Source organism: Prinia subflava, chromosome 1, assembly GCF_021018805.1.
Source record: "Prinia subflava isolate CZ2003 ecotype Zambia chromosome 1, Cam_Psub_1.2, whole genome shotgun sequence".
NCBI classification, from domain to species: Eukaryota; Metazoa; Chordata; class Aves; order Passeriformes; family Cisticolidae; genus Prinia; species Prinia subflava.
This window is the reverse complement of record NC_086247.1, coordinates 135,510,051-135,532,067: the sequence shown is the minus strand read 5'-3', so window position 1 is coordinate 135,532,067 and position 22,017 is coordinate 135,510,051. Positions and strand designations below refer to the sequence as shown.

The window sequence follows — 22,017 nt, the reverse complement described above, 5'->3', positions numbered from 1 at the left end:
CATTCCTGTCCCTACGCTCAGAACTCCATGGAGCAGACACCAAGACACCGGGATCCGGCAGAAAACTCAAAGCATGTGAGGAAGAGAGTCGGAGCTACAACATGACACTGAGGAAAAACCACGGCTCGATTTAAATAATTGCATAATATTAGGATTTAACTTATAAATGTTTACATTTGTGTGATTTGATTAATGTCACGTTTGATTTCCTTAAAGCCACTGACAAGGTACTTTAAAACACGAGATTAACGTCTACCAGCGATGAAATTCAACAGGCAAATCCTCTTCCCAGCGCCCCGGCTCCCCCAACACGCGGGCAGGCAGGGACCCCGGGCCCCCTTTCTGGCCCCCGCAGCTCTCGGCCCAGGGGCTCCCCGCACATCCCGCGGCCGGCGATCCCCTCCCCCGCAGGTGACAGGACTCCCGGCCGGGCCCTCCCCCGGCACCCGCCGCGCTGCGCGGGGCTCCGCCGGCGCTCCCGTTCAAACGCGGCCGGGCCCGCCTCTGCCCCGCCCCCACCCGGCCGTTACCGCCGCCGCCACAGGGACACCCCGATCCCGCCCCGGCGCTTCCCGAGGGAGGCGCGGCCGCCCCCGGGTTTTCCCGGAATGCCGGGGGGAACGGAGCGGGGGGAGGGGAGCGGCGGCGGGAGGCTCGAGCGCGGCACGAGCACGGCCGGCGCGGGGGATTGTGGGTAGGAAGGTGGTCGGGGCAGCAAAGGAAGCGGCAGGCGGGGATGGGGGGGGTGAAAGGTCAGCGGCCGAGAGCCCCCGCGCCAATGGCGGGCGGGCCGGGCCGGTCCCGCGCGGCGAGCCGGGGTCGTGCCGCTCTCCGCGGCTGTAAACTCCGAGCGTGTGTGCCGGCGTGCGTCCGCGTGTCTGTCCCCGCGTGTCTGTGTGTCCCGGGCCGCCTCCGCCGCCCCTTGTAACGGTCCGCGCGGGGCCCCGCGCGCGCGGCGCTTGTTCGCCCCCCGCCCCTCCCCCACCGCTCTTCCACGCGATTTATGGCATTTGCAAATAATTCCAGGGTTTCTTTCTCCCTCCTCACCTCCTCGTACCCCGGCTCCTAACCTCCGCTTCCTCTCCCGCCGCCTCGGAGTCACCGGGGAGCTCCGTCGTCGCCGGCAGCCCGGGGCCGGGCGGACCCGGCACACAAAGGTCCCGGCCCCGATCCCTCTCCCGCCGGCCGCGGCTGGCGGGGACTGTCCGGTGAGTCCAGAGCCATGAAATCCGCAGCTCCTGCTCGCCGCGGGCTCCGGCCACCGACGGGGGTGACTTGAACCGTCCCGCAACTTTCTCCCCGTGCCCCGCACCCCCGACCCGCCGCCGAAGGTAAAGCTGGAGCGAGTCCCCTCGCCAGCCCCTCGCAGTGAGGCTCAAACGGAGGAGGAAAATGGGAAATGTTCACACGGAGAAGTGGTTCCCTTTGTTCTTTCATTGTTTCTACCCGAACTGGCGGATACAAGGGATAAACACTTACCTTCTCTCCTTTTTGCTCCAAAACATCAGCTGTAAAATACACGGTCCACTTTGGAAGCAGCTACAAATGTCGGGAGAGTTTGTATTCCATTCTTTTGCACTCTGCTCTTTTTAGTGTAAGATTAAGTTGTCGAGCACGTTGCTGCAAGCCCCCCGCCTTAGTGAATGGTCACGTTTAGGACCCTCCAAGTCCATCCTAATTCTGCCAGTAGAATTGAGGGTATTGGAGGTCTAAACTTTCAAAAGGAAAAGGGCCTGCATCTATCGAGCAGACCTGAAAATGCACTCAATTCCTCACTCACTTCCACAAAATGGATATAAACATCTCACCCCAGACAACTCAATGAAATGTACATTTTAAAGCTTGAATGTAGAAAAGCTGTTCCCTCGGCTGAGATAAGCTAAAAGCAAATTGCCGTGAAGAAAATCTACTTCAGTGTATTCCACAGCGGGAATAGTCTCTCTAGTTTAAAACAAGTAAATAAGAGCATCATATAGAAATGCTAAGCATAAAGTTAAAAGGAAAACAACCTCAGAGGAATATGCTACCTGGGGTGGAATGGGAAGAATCACAGTTTTTTAAAGTGTCCCTTTTTCGCAAAAATTACTGCTTTTCTTTTTTCTCCCCATGCAATCCAGGCGGGGGGAGAGGAACCCATTTTCTGCTCTTTGTAGTCCAGCCGGCATTTTGCACCCAGAAACACAGGCAGTTCCCCCCCAAACCTTGCTTTAATCTGATTACGAGGAGATTTGCTGATACAATGAATATTTGAAATGATCCTTGTGTCTTAGTGAGTGGGAAGCATTTCCAGGCTCCCGTTTCCAAGGCTCCCTGCTGCAGAGGGAAGAGGAGCGGTGGGGAGACCCCAGTGCCCGAGGCCCCGGCGGGGTGGCAGCCAGGGCTGGGGGGGACAGCCCCCTCCTCCAGTGCCCAAGGGCGCTGCATTAATTTAGCTCAACTCCCTCGGCCGGCGGTTGGAGCAGGATCTTTAAGTGCCTTTTCCCCCTGCATCATCACGCCTTTGCCAATTGAAAAATAAACAAATAATAGCAAAATAAATTTTAAAAAAGAGAGAGGATGCAGGCGACCCAAAGTAATTGTGAGACTGAGAGTGCGTGTTGTCTCACACCCCCTCTCCTCCTCTTCCTCCCCCTCCTCCCGATGTGGCCTTAATGGCAAACTGGAAGACCAGCTTATTTCATAGGGCCATATTACAACCAAGGTAAATAGGGAGTCGTGGGGGAGAGGGAGGGAGGGGGGAGGGAGCAAAAGGGGGTTTTCTTTGATAGCATTTAATTGGAATTGAAACATTCTGGGGCTGTAAACATTCTTTATTTATTCAGCACACATAAGCGGGCATTGTTTTATCACCATCATAATTACGGTGTCCTTTAAACTGACTGATAGCAAAGGAGATAAGGGAATGTGCCTGTAGCTCCAGATCAAATCGCTGGTTCGCCCCTCTCCCCGGGTCACCAGGATCCACACGGTCCTTGGAGATGAGGAGCGCCGGAAGATTGTGGCCTGGCTATTCCTTACGTCATGAAAGTGATTTGTACCACATTGCTAATTTGGTGCAATTCATAACCTCCTGATCTCCTTCGTTTGCAACTGCTTTTCAGTTTGCAGGGTACGTTTTTTAAGATGTAGTTTTCCACCACAGAAATTAAGAGTGATCACCTATGTGCAAGAGAGGATCTTGTTTCCCAATGTTTGTTGCTTTACCTTTGTCTAATTAAAAATGCAAACTTTTAGGATCCTTTCAGAACAAAGCCTCACCAAATCCCCTTTACGTCCAAGGATTTGCAAATTTATAAAGGCTGCATTGAATTCAGCATGGGTCAAGGGGCAAAAAAAGGGTAGAAGGTCACTGCATTTTGATTATGGGTCAGTAAACAACATGGCATGTAGTATGTGTCCAGAAACTCCTGCTAAAAAGTATTTTAAAACTACCATGAGTATTAAATTCAAGAAATACTCTTAGCCCATAGTGATTATAAATTGCACAAAATTCTAATGTGCAGGAAACACTCCAGCCCTCATGAAAAAAAAAAAAAAAAAACCAACCAAAAAACCCCACAAGCTTAAAAAGCACTTAGTAGAACTCTGCATTGCATCTCTGTTGAAAAAAAAAGAAAGAAAAAAAAAGGAGGGAAAAAAGGGAGGGAAGAAAAAATAAAAGGAAAAAAGAAAAAAAAACAACACCCAAACTTCTAGACATAAGAGTGTTAGCTAGATTATGATTTTTGTTTTACCAGAGTGATGGCTGGTATTTCTTTGTCCCACACATTTAGGAGATTTAGTTATACATTCTGATACATTGTCTGACTAGAATTTATGGCAAATTTTAGTGACTACAGTCACATTTGGCTGACTTTTAAATAGCAGAAGGATCCTATTATACTATTCTTTGACCCTATTATATTTACGTTACTGGACTCTTTGTGATAGCCTCTAGCTGCTTTCTATCTGTGTCCTCCTTGAGCAAAATATGCCCAACAGTAACTAGAAGCAGGGTGTAGTGTTAGAAATCAAATTCTCATGTGAAATATGAAATATTTCTGTGCAGCATCATAAAAGCAAAAGGTTTATTTAATACTTGTCAATACCTGAAGACATAGTCCAGCATTAACAAATAATAATAAATAATAATAATACCCTAATAATGTGGCAATATTAGTGTGAAAATGCACATGACCCTTACGTTTTCCTGAAGATTTTCAGAATTCTCCCTATTACTACAACCGGTGGTGGACATTGCTGTTGCATTTTCCAATGAAACGTTTAAAAGACTGTAAATGGTGTGTGCATTACTACATTGCAGAAGGAAGAGGTCAGGCTAAATTGCACTGGTATTTAAACATAATCATACTATGAAAATAAATCAAAACATCACGTAAAAGGAGTATTTTAAATGTTACACACGTTTTCTTTCTGGAATGACATGGCTAAGCAGTTCCCTGCGAGCATATATATTTTAACACAAATTTACAAAAATAAAAGTATATGATTTTCAACAAATGGGAGTAGGTCTACAGCGAAGTATTACAAATATTATTTTGCTCTTTCTTTCCTAATGAGGTTTATCCTTCGGCCAGGCAGTTTTAAGACTGAAGTACTACTGGCTATAGAGTGTAGATTGCAGATTGCACGCTACTCAATGTGAAAAGGAGCACATTTGATTGATCGCCTCTGTGTGTGTGTGCGCCCATACACACAACTCTCTGTAGTTGCATGTGTATGTATTTGGCAAAAACGGGCATCTCTGGGCGTCCTTATCTTAAGAAATGTGAGACAAACATCCATGCCTTTAATCATGTTGATCTTTGATCACCAGCAAGGGTGACACAGTCCACAAAATTAACAAAGAAACTCCCTTGCTTTTGAGAGATAGCTACATGTATATGTGGGTCTGCACACACATGCATATGGACACACGAACACGCAGGCATACATCCCAGTAAGTAAATTATGGCATAACTTTTCATGTAATTGACACCAGACACCTTTAATTTTTCATTTTGATTCTTTTGACCAGCTTTCACATTAACAATCTAAGCCATAAATGTTGGTGGCTATTGATCGCAATCCCCTGTGTGCGTGCAAATCCATTTTCAAGTCCCCTGCCTTTAATGTGCGTGTGCGTGTGCAAGGGGCCTCTGACGGCTGTTTGTCAGCATCTTCCCCAGCCTGCTTGAAGACGACCCCGGATACACAACGTGTGCCGATGGCCAAGGGAAAGCACGCACACACACACACGCACACACACACAAAAAGAGCCAAACCAAATGATGGAGAAGTAAAGGAACAAAGCTCTCTTGTGTGAGATGTGGAGAAAGATATGCAACACAAAGTGTGTGTAAGTATACTGTGGGGATGTGTAGGTTGGGCGCCTGACATTTCCCAAGACTTCTCGTGGGTTTCTTCCTGCCGACATCTGGCGCTGCCTCGACCCCCGGTGCTCATGGCCGCACCTTTCGGGAACCCGAGGTTTGCCGAAAAGCCGTCACTAGTTTTAAACGTTTGGTAGCGACGGATTTTTTTTTTTTTTAGGACATTTTTTAAATAGTTGTCGAATCCCACTGCCAGGCTATCACTGGCAGAGCATGGGTGCGGGTCTGTGTGCCCGTGGCTCCCTGCGTGCGAACGCACGCGTGGATTTACATGAGAATCCGACCCAGCTGAACTACCTGACAAATAAAGGACTTTTCAGCCCATCGGGGTTTTGGGTAACCTCTTCTGAGCAGCTTTCTCGGAGTTTACTGTTCCTTTACTGTTGACTCCATCGCCTTAACCTTAAAGCAGGGGGAGGAGAGCAGTAGGGAGGGGGTGGGGGTGTTCGCAGCATATAAGTACATCAGGAGGAATTTTTAAACGACCTTATTGTCTCTAGCTCTAGAAAGACCACGATGATTTCTTTTTAGCGCCAGCAGCTGTTTTCTCTCGAAACTTTGCTTTTTTTTGCCTCTCACATGAGAGAGCAGGAGGAAGGCAAGGCTGAGGGATCCAGATGCGAGGAGAGGGAAGGAAGGAGAACTCCGCGGATGGTCTGAGCTGTGCCGAGGCATTGTTCACTGCTGCCTCTCGGTTACGTTTAAAGGCTGAAATATCACGAGATCCACTCAATGATCCTTTTCTAATTCGAAGGACAAAATGTAATTTGCTGTAGCTCTGCTTTCTCGGATGGGAATACTATCCCTGGGTTTCAGAGGGAAGAACTAGGCATCGCGGTTCGCACACACATGGATTAAGTTGAACAGCGGCGATTACATCTGCGCTGAGAGCAACAGTAGTCCAGGGCTGACTTTTCAAATCTCAGCCCTCCGAGTTGGAGGCTCCCTTGAATAGACTTCCTCCATTCCCGGATGCACTTCTCCAAATTCCCACTTCTCTCTCGAATTCCAGTGAAACTGGGGGCTTGCCTGCATTTCGCCTTGGCATGCAAAACGGCGTTTTCACAGAGTGATTATGCGCTTTCTTTTAGCTGTACCTGACGGAGTAACACGAACTCCACGCACCATATTGCCAACACGCGGAGTGGATATTGACGTCTGGGATTGAAGATTTTTATTTTTTTTTTCCCTCCGTCGATTTTTTTGCCAAGTCACAGCAGTATGAGCTGTCTCATTAATCTCGCGGATGTGTCTAATTCTGGATGTGCAGTGATACATAAAAGTGCTGGTGTTTGTATCCAGCGGAACACTGGATGCACGGCAGAGATTGGTGATTTTTTTTTTCGCAGCGCCTAACGTGCAAACCGCAAGCATCACTTTAACGTGACAAGGGAGAGGCATGCAGCTATCGCAACATTTGTGAAATCCTCGTTCTTGACACTCGAATAATTCAACGTTCCTAAGAAGAGGTTAAACCTTCATGCTGCTTCTTCAAATTGATTTTAAGGGGCTGCTATAAATGGAGCATCAAAAAGCTTCGGCAGGGCTACTCCGAGCGGAATATGCAAACTGCGAGCCAGAAGCATCCTAGCCCGATGCAATATCGTACATTGTGTGTTCCAGCACTTTTTTGTTATTACGTAAAGGCTCCTGGAAGCACCTTGGATATTTTACATTCTCCTTTCTCTGCTGGAAGCAATCAGCACGCAGGAATCCTGACGTGGGCTCTGGGACTATAGGACATTCCAGCTCGTGATCCAGCACGGTTAATCGTGAAAAGTGTATACATTTCTGGCTTATCTATGCTTTGTTATGGGTCTGACGTGAGCTCACGTCCTCCTCCCCCCTCCTGCAATATTACAGGCAGAATTTCAGTTAAAAGTGTTGTAGTATCACGGTGCGGCAACCCGTGATATTCAGACAGCAAAAAATAACCTTAGTACCCGGCTATAAAAAGCTAATTAAGCAGAAGAGGAAAATCGAGAGAAACTCGAAAATGTAAGTACTCCTCCCTCTTGTTAACAACCGAACATTTAACTTTGGAGCCTCAGAAGGGGAAATACCAGGCTGTTCTGCACGTTCTCGCTAAGCTTCATTTTCCACACAATGCAGAAGAAAACGCTAGTTTAAAGCGACTACGTTACCGAAGGATTTTCCATCGCTACGATCAGACTTATGTCCTTTAAATTCACGGCATGCACAAAAGAGCAACGTTTGTCCAAAGCAGGCTGAAAATATACGGAACGATAGGGGGGAAAAGCATACAAATCCTTCCTCCGAAGCTAGCGACGAGGAAGTCTGAGAGGGCTGAGTGTGTTTGAGCTCGGATTGTTTAATAGAAAGATTTATATACTAACTGTATTATTTACTTTGGGAGGGGAGGTGGCAGTATAAGGGTATGCTAATTAGTGGGAGATTTTTTGGGGGAAGGGGTGGAATATCAATTTTTATTGCATCACCTGTCAGGAGTGTCCAATCAGCGTTGGCTTTAGGGGAATTAATTGATGAAGGTGTCTCCGGACGAGCTCACTTCACTCTGTCATTTTATTTGTAGCTAAAGCAGCGGCGGGAATAGCAGCTGCATTTCTTTTCTCTTCCTCCCTTCACATTCCATTATCATAGTTTCCAATGGAAAAGCAGGGAATGAAAGGGAACAGGTACTGATCTTCAGCAGCAACTTAGAGAAACACTTTGGCAAACCTGATTTTTAAGATTATATATTGATTATAGTCTCACGGTATTTTTTAATTTATTTTTTTAAATTTTGTCTAAAGTTTGGCACTTCATTCACCAGGAATAACAGCCTTTGTTATATTTTATTAGCAGGATGCCTTGAGACAAATACAGCATCTGGCTGAGGATTGTGTGTGTGTGGCTTTTTTTTTTTTTTCCTTTTTTTTTTTTTTTTTTTTTTTTCATCTCTCTCTCTCTCTGCAAATGCTGGGAATAATTTAATTCACGAAATGGGAGACCTGAAGTCGGGTTTTGAAGAGGTGGATGGCGTGAGGCTCGGCTACCTCATCATTAAAGGAAAGCAAATGTTTGCACTCTCCCAGGTTTTTACAGACCTGCTCAAAAACATCCCGCGAACTACCGTGCACAAGCGAATGGATCATTTAAAAGTAAAAAAGCATCACTGCGACTTGGAGGAGTTGAGGAAACTCAAAGCCATCAACTCCATCGCTTTCCACGCCGCCAAATGCACCCTGATCTCCAGAGAGGACGTGGAAGCCCTATACACATCCTGCAAAACCGAACGGGTTCTTAAAACGAAACGGAGGAAACTAAGCCGGGCGCTGTCTGCCACAGATCTGCGGCCAGAGCTCGCTCCCGCCGACCCCTTCTCCGGCTTCTGGAAGGAGAACAAACTTTGGCTGGGTCTGAGCGACTCTCCTCGGCCGCTGCTGCCCGTCCGGAGGAAAGCTCTGCGCCCGGGGGACACAGCCTTGCTACCGGCCGCTCATCTACCTCACATTTTTAGTAAATACACTGGCCACAGCTACCCAGAAATCGCTCGGGCGCCTTGCAAATCCCCCGTAAACTATGAAACGGCGCCGGCGGTGGGCGGCTGCGTGCCCCTGCGCTCCCGCCGCCCACTCGCCGCCGCGGCGCGGCCCCGGCTGCCGACCGCCGGTCCCCCGCCCCTGCCCGCCCGCTGCCGCCGCCGCCGCCACGGGGCGGCCGCCGCCGTCACGCTGGGCCCCCCCGGCGGCGCCCGCCGGCCCCTGGCCCTGCCCCGGCCCTGCCGGCCCCGCGGCGCCCCGCGGCTGCCGCTGCCTCTGCCCCGCGGCTTCGGGCCGCCCGCCTTCGCCGAGAGCGGCAGCAGCGACTCGGAGTCCAGCTGCTGCTCGGGCCGCGCCGCCCACGACTCGGACTGCGGCTCCAGCCTCTCCAGCTCCAGCGAGGGCAGCTCGGAGGAGGAGGACGAGGACGAGGAGGACGAGGAGGGCAGCGGCGCCTCGGACTCCAGCGAGGGCAGCTCGGAGGAGGAGGAGGAGGAGGAGGAAGAGGAGGAGGAAGAGGAGGAGGAGGAGGACAGCACCTCGGACTCCGACTCCAGCTCGGTCTCCAGCCAGGTTTCGGTGCAGAGCATCCGCTTCAGGCGCACCAGCTTTTGCAGCCCGCCCGGCGTGGTCCACGCCAACTTCTTGTACCATCTGGCGGCCGCCGCCGCCTCCCGGCCCCCGGCCCCGGCGGAGCCCGGCGGGCTGCCCGCCCTCCGCGGCGCTCCCGGCGGAGTCAAGCCGGAGCTGCCGGAGGAGTGGGGCTGCCCCGGCTGGGCTCCCGCCGCCCCGGCGCTGCGCTGCTCCGACGGCCTGGGGAGCTGCTTCGCGGAGATAAGAGATGATAGGGTATCCGAACTCACATTCCCACACTCTGAATTTTCCAATAATGCCAAGAGTACTGACCTAACAATTAACTGTGTTGCAAAGGGGGCCTCTTCACCTAGCCCAAAGACAAACAATGCATTTCCACAACAAAGAATACTCAGAGAGGCAAGGAAATGCCTTCAAGCAACTACTACACACCGTGCAGATAACAATACAATAGCTGCTAGGTTCTTAAATAATGATTCTTCATCAGCGGCAGCAAATTCAGAGAAAGATTCCAAAATCCCTCATTGTATTGAATTTGCCACGGATTTGCCCTCTTTACAAACTGATCCTGCGGAGGATGCTGCTTCTCCAGGGGCAGCAGCAGCAGCTGAGCTCCAGTGCACTGATACAGGCAATAAGGCATTGCCATTCCTGCACAGCATTAAAATCAAAATAGAGGACAGCAGTGCGAACGACGAGTATGAGCCTGATCTTACAACACATAAGCTAAAGTGTGAGTGCAATGATACTAAGGATGAGTTTTACGGTGTGACTGAGAGTAATACCCAGGACGCTTTATTAACAGCCAAGGAAGATTCTGCATGCACTGAGAAAGAAACCACTTCCTTAAACCCACTGACTCAGAGTCAAGTCCTCTCATGCACTTTAGGTACTCCAAAACCTGAGGATGGGGAGTATAAATTTGGAGCAAGGGTGAGAAAAAATTACAGGACACTGGTTTTGGGAAAGCGACCTGTACTGCAGACTCCTCCAGTCAAACCAAATTTGAAATCAGCTCGAAGCCCACGTCCTACAGGTAAAATCGAGACACATGAAGGAACACTGGATGATTTTACAGTTAACAATAGACGCAAAAGGGTAGCCAGCAATGTAGCATCAGCAGTGAAAAGGCCATTTAATTTCATGGCAAATTTTCCCTGTCCACCATCACTAATTATTGGCAATGATGGGGATTTGTTGCCAGCTTATTCCTTAAACACCACTAAGGATTCCCAACCACCTCACAAGGCCCATCCTGTATGGAAATGGCAGCTGGGCGGTTCTGCAATACCTCTTCCACCTAGCCACAAATTCAGGAAATTTAATTAATAAAGTAGTTTGGAAAATATTTTCTTGAACAACCTTTAACTTTCTTACTTTTTTTTTTTTTACTTTTTTTTTTTTTTAAACTCTGCAGCATGGTTTGTACAAATCCATTAATGCTATACACTTTCGGAATCCTATTTTATCACATTGTGAAGACAGAAACCGGATTACTATTTTATTTACCATTACAACAGTGGGGGATTTTTTCATTATTTTGGGATTTTGGTGGGGGTTTTTTGTTTTTGTTTTTGTTGGTTTGGGCCTTTTTTTTGTTTGTTTGTTCTGTTGCATTGTTCTTGTTTTGGTTTTGTTTTTTTTTTTTTTTTTTTTTACTATGTTACATTCCACAGAGTACTTCAGGCTAAAGACTCAAGTTAAACTCAGTTATTATGGTAGAGCTGGAACACTTTACTGTTTAAATGCTAATAATGCATCAGTACCTCAATTCAACTGCTGCAAATAAATGTCAAAAGGTTGAATAATAAATATTAGAATGAGCCATTAAATTTATGCACTAGATTTTGAAAATGGAAGTCTAACTGTTAATTCAGTTAAACTTTGTTAAGTTACATGGTTGCACAGTAAGGGTTCACTATAATTCAATGTGGCAGCAGTCTACTTTTCGGGAGCTTTGTTTTCGGGTGCAGGGGTGTCTTTTTCGAAGAGCAGTTGCACTCACTCCTTTTTTTCCGGTTTGGAAAAGACTGGGGTCCGCCTGTGACCCCAGCGTTGGGAAAAGCTGCCTCATTTGAAACCAGTAAATAAATGTGGAATTCTATTTTTGGTAAAAGGGTGTCTTTTTACTTGTACAGCCACTCTTTGCAATTGGGAAGCCTTTTTGTTTCACCCAGAGGTCTTAAATAAGGTTACTGTTATCCACTAATGTCATACTTAAGTTGTGGTCTGAACATGCCCCTTACAAACTTGCAAAGCAACTAAAATATTTGCCCGGCCAGCAGTACAATTTATGGTCCAGCCCCTCATGCTGGCTGGAGGAAATAGCAAAGCAGTAAATACAACACAGAAAGTGAAATGAGAGGCCGTAAGTGGGAAGATTACACAAAATGAGAAGACAACGTTATTCATAGCTTTTTGGCAACAAAACTCAGGCAATTCAACCATGTTACACTTCCTGGTTCTATCCTCATCTCTTGAAATTTGCTGTCGTGGGTTTTTTTTGCCATGCCATCCTCTCTATGTAGCAGAAACATTTCTACTGCACGTGACAATCAGAGGCAATTATCTATATTTGCACTTAATATCGAAATAGTCGAACAGGCAGACTTCTAGAGTCTAGCCCTTGGTAAGACATGCTGGTATAATATATTGTGATGATGGAAGCAGTAAATCAAAATTATGGAAATTTGCACTGTTGAAAAGCATGCTTTAGCTTTATTTTCAATTAAAAACACTGTTTAAAAAAATCCTGATTCCTAAACACTTTGAGTTATTGCAGAGTTATCCGTGGTTTCCTCTCCGTTTGTAAGTTCACTGTTTTTATTTGGAGGAAATACGCTTCAAGAGGTTAACTGTTTCACTCCCTCCCCCCCAACCTCCGCAAAAGAAAGGGAAGGAGGAAAAAAAAAAAAAAAAAAGGAGAAAGGCTGGAGGCCGAGGCCGAGGTGGAGGCAGAGCTGAGGACGGGGGAAGGTATCTCTTGCAGGGGGAGGATGGATACAGCAACTCTGAAAACAGCCTGAAAAGTTTGCAGCTCAAGAAAGGCAATAATAATTGAGTTGCTGAATCAGTAGAGTTTAGGATGAATAATTGCTGGTTTCTTTCTTTGGATTAGCATTTTATTTATACTAGATCATTCACAAATTAAATTTTAAGGATTCCACTCATCGATCGATCCCGGGAGAATAATTTATCACAAATCAAAAAAGGAAAACAAAGCAACAATGTAATGTTTACTGTGTGACTCAAAGTCAACATTTCTGCTGGCAATCCACTGCCTGGGTTCCAGTTTTTTAATTCCTGCCTTTTGTGATGCCCTGTCCCAACCCCTCGTGTCTCCAAATATTCCAAGCAGTCACTAACTGATTTCAGCTCTGTTTACTATATCCACACCGGAGTTCTCCTCTCATTGTAAGAGGCCTAGTCTAAGAATACCTGCAGCCAAATATATTTAGAAAGAGTAAACAATTGCCTTTCAGTGGAGTTACCCTTCCCCCCTGCATGCACACGCACACACACATGCACACACATCACTTTAAGCTGCCAATTGCAAAAGGTGCATTGCATACTTAACCGCCCTGCTGAAATTACGATGGTCATGAAAAATCTGCTTACTGAAGTTGTTCTGAGATGAATGTTTACATTCGTGTGTTTAGAGCTGCACAGATTACAGCCTTATTTCCAGAGAACTGTAAGTACCTACAAAATGTACTGCTCAGGAAAGCCCCCTGCTCTGTTAGAAATCGTGTCTGCCTGACAAAGGTCTTCCCTTGACCAAAAAAAAAAAAAAAAAAAAAAAAAAAAAAAAAAAAAAAAAAAAAGGGGGGGGGAAGAAAAAGAAAAAAAGAAAAAAAAAAAAAAAAAGAAAGAGCCAAAAGCTACAAAAGTGCAATATGCAAACTTGAAACCTAAAATTTCGCCTTGTCAGTTAAACAACATATCACTTTCAAAGTAACTCTGTCCCCTGACCCTGTTTACTTCCAATTAGAGATATGCTGATTTGGCCAGGAATTGTAAATTACAGAGGTGCACTTCAGGTTCTGAAATAATCCGGGGTGGGGGGTTGGGGGTTGGAGGAGGAGGTATAAGCATAAATTTATACCAAATAGGCTCTGCAGGGCTGAGGACGTGAAATATGGCGCCCAGCCTTGGCAGCGGCCTGGGAGCTCCAGGCAGCCCCGGGCATCCCCGGCAGGCTGCTCCGCTGGGCTCCCTCCAGCCAGGCTGCAGCACACGGCCAGGACTTAAACAGCCAAATAATTTTCACACGTGCACACCTCAGTTTAGTACAAGTCACTAGCAGGGACATTCATGGTTTTACTACCGCTGGAGAAATTAGCCAGGTACAATAACTCACCAGGGAAAAAAAAAAAAAAAAAGAGGGGGGGGGATGGTATTCTGTTCAATTCTGGTAGTTTGGTAACTGTTTCTGACGACATTGGAATCATTATTGCGATTAGAATTCATTGTCATTTCAGCCCTAAACAAGTGAAATCTTATCACTGAATTACATAAAAATAATCAAATTTCTCCCATAAAGGTAAGTTCTACTAATGAGGAAAACCCAAGGTTTTCCAAGGGAGACAGGCTACCATTTTGTTGCGATGTTTACATGAGATAAAACTTACAATGTGTTAATAATTGCCACCATTTTCCAATTCCTGGTGTTCACAAAAATCAACAGAATTTTCTAGAGGAAAAAGCAATTGAGGAGGAGCATGTACTGTAAGGACTATACTCTGTAGGTATTTGCCACAAATAGAATTCACTGGTAAATTTATTTGGAATATTTCTGCTGCCAGATGGAAGACAAAAGAAAGTTTTGGACTCTGTTTAATTCTCTAGGACATTAAAAAGGGAACATGTGTAATGCCTTCAGCAATGAGGTATATTGCCTTAAAAGATGTAACTTGCCGTTTACAGCAATTTAAGAAGCGATTGTTCTATAAGCTACACTTTCTTGACTACAGTGGGATAATCTCTTTACTGGTTGTTTATTTAAAAAGCCACTACTAGCAATAATGCAAAATAGTGGTAGCTGTTGTATGAAGTTTGCTGTTTAATCAATTCATATGGTGATTTTTTACATGGTCTCTGATCCCTTTTACTCGAACAGATTTAGTTGCCAATAAATTAAAGTTTCTGCAGAAATGAGAGCACTGTTATCATGTTTGTGTTTGTCACTGTTCACACGTGCGAGTGGTTGAGACAGAAAAGGGTAAAAAAGTGGCATTTTTGACACACGGCGGTAATCTGCAGGAAAATATTCTACATATGCAGTATGTTAGAGAACATGAAACACGGATAACCTTGTTAATTGTGGTTTTTATGGTTAAGAGGATTGCTGGGAAGAATATGTAATGGTTCATCCTGGATCTATTTGGTCAGCTTGGAAGCACAAAAGGAGGGCGAGCGCCTGAAAATGAAAAGCCCTGGCTAGCAAAATCAGGAGGGAGGCTTTGGGATCTACCTTCCCCAAGTCAGCTTGCGGACATTACCCATTCCCTTGGTTCCTGGCCCTGCAAGCCGCGGTCTAACAGCTCCGGCCGCACCAAAAACCTTTCGGGAACGGACAGCGAGCCGGGTTTAGGCCTTACACGTTGCATTTTTTCACTGCGCTGATATAATTATTTCCCGTGCCCTAGGCCCCTTTCTCTCCCCCTCTCCCTTTCTCTCCGAGGCGGCCTCACAAGCCCCCGCTTTAAAAGACCCGAGATGTTTTGCATGAGGCGCTCACAATAGGGGTTGAGGGAATTGACAGTTTCAAAAACAAGGCGCCCTGTCCTTTCCAGATGCCGAGGACCCCTCTCCCGCACCATCTCTCGTTTGCTCCTCGCTGCTGGTGGCTTTACCCCTAGCATTGCAAATACTCGGCAACAGCTGTGTTTGTAAACAGGGGGGAGTACGGCGGGAGCGCCGCCGGCCCCCTCCCGCACCGCGCTCCCGCCGCGTGGAAATCACAGAAAGAAAAAAAAGAAAAAAAAAAAAAAAAGAAAAAAAAAAAAAGAAGGAAAAAAAATAAAAAAGAGAAGAGGGAGGTCAATAAAATGCGGGAGCGTAGCCGGGGCCCCCGAGCGGCGGGGCTGCCCAAGCGCGGCGGGCCCGGGGCATAGCGCGCCTCGGGCCGCCATCTTGCCCGGCGCGGCGGAGCCTCCTCGGCTCCCTGGCCCAGCTCCCCGGGCCGCCTCCCTCGCTCCCGGCCTGGGGCCCTGGCCCGGCGTCTCCGCTCCCGGAGCGGCTCCCGCGGGCGGCGGGGGCGGCGCGGCTGTCCCCGGGGGCTCCCGCTCTTCAAAGTGGGGCTGTGGCTCCCACCCCGCTCCCCCTCCGGCTCATCCGCCGGGGCGTCCATCTTCCCGGGCTCTCCCGTGGCGCGGCCCCGCCGCCTCCCCGCCCTGGCAGCTCCGCGCTGGGGGCGAGCCAGGGGCCAAGCCCGTGGTGGTTCCTCGGGCCCTCGGGGCAGATGCTGGGCTCCGGGCCAGGAAGCGACCGGGGGAGGTCCGGGGCTCCGGGCCCGGCCGTTCGCTGTCCGCCCCCGCGGAGTCGGCCCGGGAGAACGCGGGGAGAGGGGTCAGCGCGGAAGGTCCAACAGGGCTGTTTGCTCTTGCGTCTAAAATGTAGCCGGGGCTGTAAAGCGTGTGAAATTACGCACCGGTCTCTTAAAGAGTGGCTAATTTATAGTAAATAGCGAGGGCTTTGTAAATGGATTTATTATGTTGTTTCTTGTTAATTGTTGAGAAAATCCCCATTGTTGAGTGTGAATGGCTTTATGGGCTAACCCGGGCCGCGCTGCAATCGCGGGGCAGTAAATGGCCGCTCCGCTAATGTGGCCCGTAGCGAGAAGCCGGACCAGCCGCGGTGACCTTTGGGCGGTGGGGCCGGACATGGACGTCCCGCAGGCAGACCTCGTCCCGAAGCCTCGGCCCTCGGCGGGGGCCGCGCCGGGACCCCCGCCCGCAGTGAGCCCCTCTCCCTGCCCGCAGTGAGCCCAGGGAGCAGCGGCCGGACCCTCCCCGCGCACGGCCGGAGCCGCCGGCCCCGCCGCGGCAGCGCACACGTGCGAGGAGCCGCTCCCGGCCTTTGTTCGCGGCCGCGCTGCCCCGGCTGCCCCTGCCCCGCACCGCCCCGGTCCGCAGGCCGGGTGTCCCTGCCCGCCGAGCGGCACGTCCGCATGGGCTCCAAGGCCCTCGGCCTCCCACCGCCTTCCCCCTTAGACAAATAAACAGAAGACAGCACCTCCAGTCCCTTCTCCCTCATTCCGGAGGGGCGGGGGAAGGGATGGCAATAGGGGTATCGCAATGAACTTCCCCAAACTGCAGCACACCGTGCCCCCCCTTCCCGGCCGCGGGTAGAGGCACGCCGATGCTCTCGGCAGCCAGAAGGACCGGGACGCCGGGACTCTCCGCCGCTGGCACCCAAACCCTTCCCTCGTGCACGCGTCTGCATATTGTAACATACAAATCACGATGAAATGTAAATTCTACTCTAGAAACTTATATTGGGCTATTCTCTTTCCTGAAATCTCTGCCCTTCTGATTTCGCTATTAGGAGAAATCCCCCTGGGTTTAGAGCACTTGTTCCACGGATTTCTGTACAGCCCACATCTGTTGCCTTTCCCTCTGCGGCTCGGGGCTCTGCCCCTGCTGCAGGCAGAGGAAGGAGCGGGTCTCCCTGCGGGCCGAGCCGCGGAGGGGCCTCCGCAGCCCTGCTCTGCCCCTTAGAGCTCGGCGATTTTCCTAAACTGCCTTTCAGGATCGGGTTTGAATTGCAATCGTGTCAGATGCACGGCTCCCTCTTCCCCGAGACTTGTGCTCACAGCGCTTTTCCAGGCTGATTAGTAGCGTCGGAGCTGCTAGATAGGGCTGTACAGTCCATTTCCCCCAAAACAGGATGTTTCCATCAACTTGCGTTTGATTTTCCCCGAAGAGCAGCGCAGAGTTTAGCTGGGAAACACGTCCCGGCTAAGACCTCGTCTTCAGCTGCCACTCGGGTCACTTCACATCTCTGTATTATATTTCATCTTGTCATTCCCCTTTCTCTACCTTCATGGGGAAAAAACAAATAAACTAACAAACAAACACCCTTGGAAAACCAGCTGGTGATGGTGAAGCGCGGGGACACGGCAGCGGCGGCGCCCGGCGGAGCGGCAGGGCCGACCATCATCATCCCCTCTCCGAGGCCGAGGCACGGCTCTGTCCCGGGCACCCCCTCCCCGACCTCGGTTGTTTGTTGTAGGTTGGTGCTGCTCCCGGAGCAAAACCCCCTGCTCTCCTGGACCACCTCTCGCCTCGGCTGCCTCGGGAGCAGCGCTTTTGCTGGGATTTCCAGCGTCTTTGTGCGTTTGTAGAGATGCGTGTGAATGGGGCTGCGAGTGTTAAAGCTGCCACATAACCTGTGCGAACATATGTTTTATATTTACCCGCGATGCTTTTGTATTCAGAGATTCAAGGGCAAACTGCCCGGGACAATCGCAAACCTAGAATTATTATCTAGTAAAGTGCATGGGGGAAAATATTACTAAAAATAAAATAAAATAAAATAAAATATAAAAAAAGATTTGTTCTCTTTTGGAAAAGCTCATTTCCATTTTCGTGGACGTGACACTTTGATAAGGGTAAATAGCAATAGCGTGCTATTCCTTGTACAGTTTTCCAGACTGCTTGAAAAACTTTACTCTGTTTGGGGTGTTTGAAGTAGCACATTATAACCAGAAGGATTTTTAGGTTGTTTCCCGCTATGACATTGTCGTCCCCGTCAAAATGTGGCTAAGTTGGCCTGAGGGAAAAAGATGCTCGTGCTAAATGATGTAGTAGAATAAAAGAGTGAACGGCGTTTAATACGCCATATAAAATAATGTCAGATGTCCCCGGCTGTGATCTCGAAGTCTCTCTCACATATTAGACTAAGTTTATAAATGGTTACCTGGGGTTTACAAATTTTTGGTAATAAAATCTCATTAATTCCATTATGATTTCTGTATCCTTCTCCCGTAAAGGGGCCTGTAAAATGTAGCCATTCTACACAAGCCCTGCCATTCATCAAGTCCGCGAACATTCGTATTTCCCTATCTAGCTGCGTAGAGGCCGATAAATAGAAAGGCTCTCCAGATAATCACTGATATCTTTTGCCCTCCACGCAGAGTACTTGGCGGTGTTTGTTCCGTCCCGGAAAGCCGGGCTTCTGAAACAGGCTTGAAAGTAGGTGAACTTTTTAAAAAACACATGAAAGTTGGGAATCTTTATATACGTGTTTGCATTGCTCGTGGGGCAAAGAGTATACCCGGCAGCAATTCCTCATCAGCGGACTTAAAAGAGTCTCCTGCCTTTCCCGAGGCCTTTCTGCCTCCCTCTCTCCCTCCCCTCTGTAAACACCCGCGCACAGATGCGGCGAGGCTTCCCGGGAATGCTCCAGCCCGGAGCCCGGATCCTCTGCCAGCTCCTGCCGTGCTGCTGCATTTGTTCCTCCCGTTTTCCGCAGGAGACGGATGACACCGGCTTTAGGGAAAAGCTCCAGAGGGTAACTGAGAGTTCAGCGGTTCCCAGCACTAAAGTACAGGATGGTATTGCTGTGGCTTCGTGAGAGCTGCTCCGTCTTCACAAAACCTGCGAGCCGGAGCAGCTCTCCACGCAGAATTTACTGCTTGTGTTTGGTTTATCAACGCCGATGGCGTCTGATCATTAAGAAAGACGAACTGCATAAACATCTGATAGTTTGTATTAGAATCATGCACAGTGACAATTGCACAGAACTGGTTTTAATTTTATTCCATAGTGTTTACACATTGACATATGGTGAATTTGTCTTCGCTGAGAAAGTTAAGAATCAATAGCGTTAATAGCTGTTCATAGGTATGATAGCGATTAACATTTTTGCTTCCACCAGCCCCAGATTTCTGAGGAGGAACGCTTGCGTGCTGAAAGAAAAGGAGTTTTCCAATAAGACTAACTGGATCTGCCCGCTAAGGTGCTCAGGATTTCTTCGCAGGCATCACCGAGTTCACCAGGACTCGCCCTATCTCCGCTAACAGTCATGGAGAAGCAGCAGCCCCCTTGCTCCGTGTTTATCTCTGTTTTGCAATGATTTCGCTCGTCAGTACCTGCAAAGCTCAGCCTGCAAAAACAACTCGCTGGTTCCCGGCGAAGAGAGCTGGTCCATGATAAAGGGCTGGAGCCTATTTCCCCCGAACTCCGGCTGTGATGACAGTGTTTTCTAGGAGCCCCTCTCGCTCCCAGGGAAGAGGGAAAAGCAAAGTTCCCGAGCCTGCTCCCTATCCCCCACTTTCTATGAATGTGCTGCAGGACCTTTGGCAAACTCCCTGGTTTTCCCAAGGACAGTCCAACGACATCCAGTAATAGCAAACTGGGGTGGCAAAAGCGTGGTTGTTCCGGGACATATGCTATAAATGAGGATGTGGCCTCAAAGAGATCATTAAAATATGTATTTCTGTGAACTGAAAATAGAAAACTCATACGCGAGTCACTGACATTTACAAACGTAGCTAATGGAAAAATTTTCCGCAACGTCGAAGGACTATTATTTTTATTTTTCAGGTGTTGCTTTACAAAGATCATGAAATCAAGTAGAAACTTTAAGCCTAACCCAATCCACAGATGTCTATGCACGTCTCTAAGTCAAACAGGTCAAATATTTTTTTAAAGGCGCATTTACCAAGAGGGGAAAAAAAAAAAAAAAAAAAAAAGCATCTAAGCTGGAAACCTGTAGGGGCATAACAAAGGAAAGAGGCCACAAAGAAATATCCCACAGTGGATTACAAGGTTATGGGACAGGTCACTACAGGAAAGTTAAACAAAAAATGAAGGGTACATTATATAAACCTCACATAATTAAAAAATAGTTAGTTCCAATGTTGTAGTTATACCTTCAGATATTTGTTGAGTTTGTTGTTCGAGAGCCTGTGAATTTATTGGGAGATTATTCTGTTAATATAGCTTTATTTACCCGGAGTTTGCTTTTCCACATAATTAGAAAACTGACCGCAGCTTTTAATGACTGTGTATTTAATGAAGACTACGATTATTTTACACTGCAGACAGATGTACAGAATGTACTATTATAGGAGGGGACGTAGTCAGACAAGAAATAAACCCAGCCCTACAGAGAGAGAGGACTCTAAGACAGTAATATATTAAATATTGCAGCGATCGATTTCAATACCCTGAGTGGACACGGGAATAAAAATTCACCCCCAAGATGAAATGATTAGGAATTCTTTGTTGTGCAAGGAAAAAAAAAAAAAAAAAAAAAAAAAAAAAAAAAAAAAAGCAGCTATTTTTCCCCCCAGATTCTTTTTGTTCAGGTTAGAAGAGGGCCTGGCAAGCATCTTTCAAGCTCTTGGGTCGCGGTTTGGGATATAACCCTAGAGGTTAGCCGCATCTCAGGGCGTTTCTCCATGGCAAAAAGATGGATCTTTGTCCGAAGAGAGACGGATTAAATATCAAGCCCGGCTCCGGTGCGCGGGACAGCAGCGGCCCCCGGCAGCGGCTGCCGCCCGCGGCAGGGCCGGGCCCCGGGACCCCGGAGCGGGACGGCGAGGGGCTCCCGCAGCCGGGCCCCGGGACGGGCACGGCTGGGGCGGGCGGCAGGAGCGGAGCCGGTCCCCCTTGGCCAGGCCAATTAAGGCGGCACACAAAGCTGCGCTCCCACCACCCTCCGCTCCCACCGCTGCCCCCGGCCCGCTCTTCCCTTTCTTGCCTGCGTATCTTCCCCCTCCCCTCCCCAGCCACAGCCCTTCTCGGCTCTAATTAATAATTAAAAGGAGGAATGAAAATTAAAGCGGGGGCAGAGGAGGAGCGAGAGCCCGCGGGAGCCCGCCTGAACGCTGGACTTGGGAGAGAAGGTGGCCCGGCGTCATGCGGGGCTGCCGGGCGGGGGTCCCCGCACCCCCTCCGGGCCGCCCCCTGCCCCCATCCCGCGGGATGCCGGCCGGGGTGGCCGCCCGGCACAGGGCTCTTCGCGGTAGCTGTGTCTGAGCCTTGGCAGGGCAGCGGCCGCGGGCTCGGGTTTGCTTCGCTGCCGTTCGGCTGCAGGGAACAGGAATTATATCCCAGAAAATGCGAACCTGTTGACTGCCACGTCCCGAGTGAAAGGGCCGGTAGTCTTTTACATTCCCGAACCTATGAAGTTGGGACGCCATCGCTGGGCCCCTGGATTCACCTGTCACTGCAATCACTGCCCCGGAGCACTGACAAATATTCACAATAAAAGAGTGAAAGGGTCTCTTAAGGTTCACTGATTTGTGTGTAGAACTTTGGAAAACTGCAAACAAGCGAGAAAAATTGTCCATTCTTGTGAAGGGAAATACAAGTTTGCACTTAACCGTTCAGCGACAAAACCCAAGGACTGGCCAAAGAGCCGGTGACATACACTGTAATCTCCATAACAATTTCATTTCCTCTCTTCCCTCTCTCTCTTTACTGGTTAGCAAAGGGGAAAATCTAAGGGTTTAATCCCGAGGAAGGCTTTCCATTTATTCCTACTACAGGGAGAAGGGGATATTGAGAAAAACCAACAGATCCCGAACAAAATGG

At 48.6% G+C, this 22,017-nt stretch overlaps 1 protein-coding gene across 1 annotated transcript; it reads left to right on the top strand.

Moving 5' to 3' along the window:
* The first annotated feature begins 1,367 nt into the window (after positions 1-1,367).
* On the top strand, positions 1,368-21,685 carry SKIDA1 (SKI/DACH domain containing 1). The gene has a single exon (XM_063413598.1). The coding sequence runs from the start codon at positions 8,336-8,338 to the stop codon at positions 10,796-10,798; it is 2,463 nt and encodes an 820-aa protein (XP_063269668.1). The 5' UTR covers positions 1,368-8,335; the 3' UTR covers positions 10,799-21,685.
* Positions 21,686-22,017: the final 332 nt, after the last annotated feature.

What these genes read in the sequence shown, in the direction of transcription:
- SKIDA1 (XM_063413598.1), top strand. Translation starts at nt 8,336, where the DNA reads ATGGGAGACCTGAAGTCGGGTTTTGAAGAGGTGGATGGCGTGAGGCTC.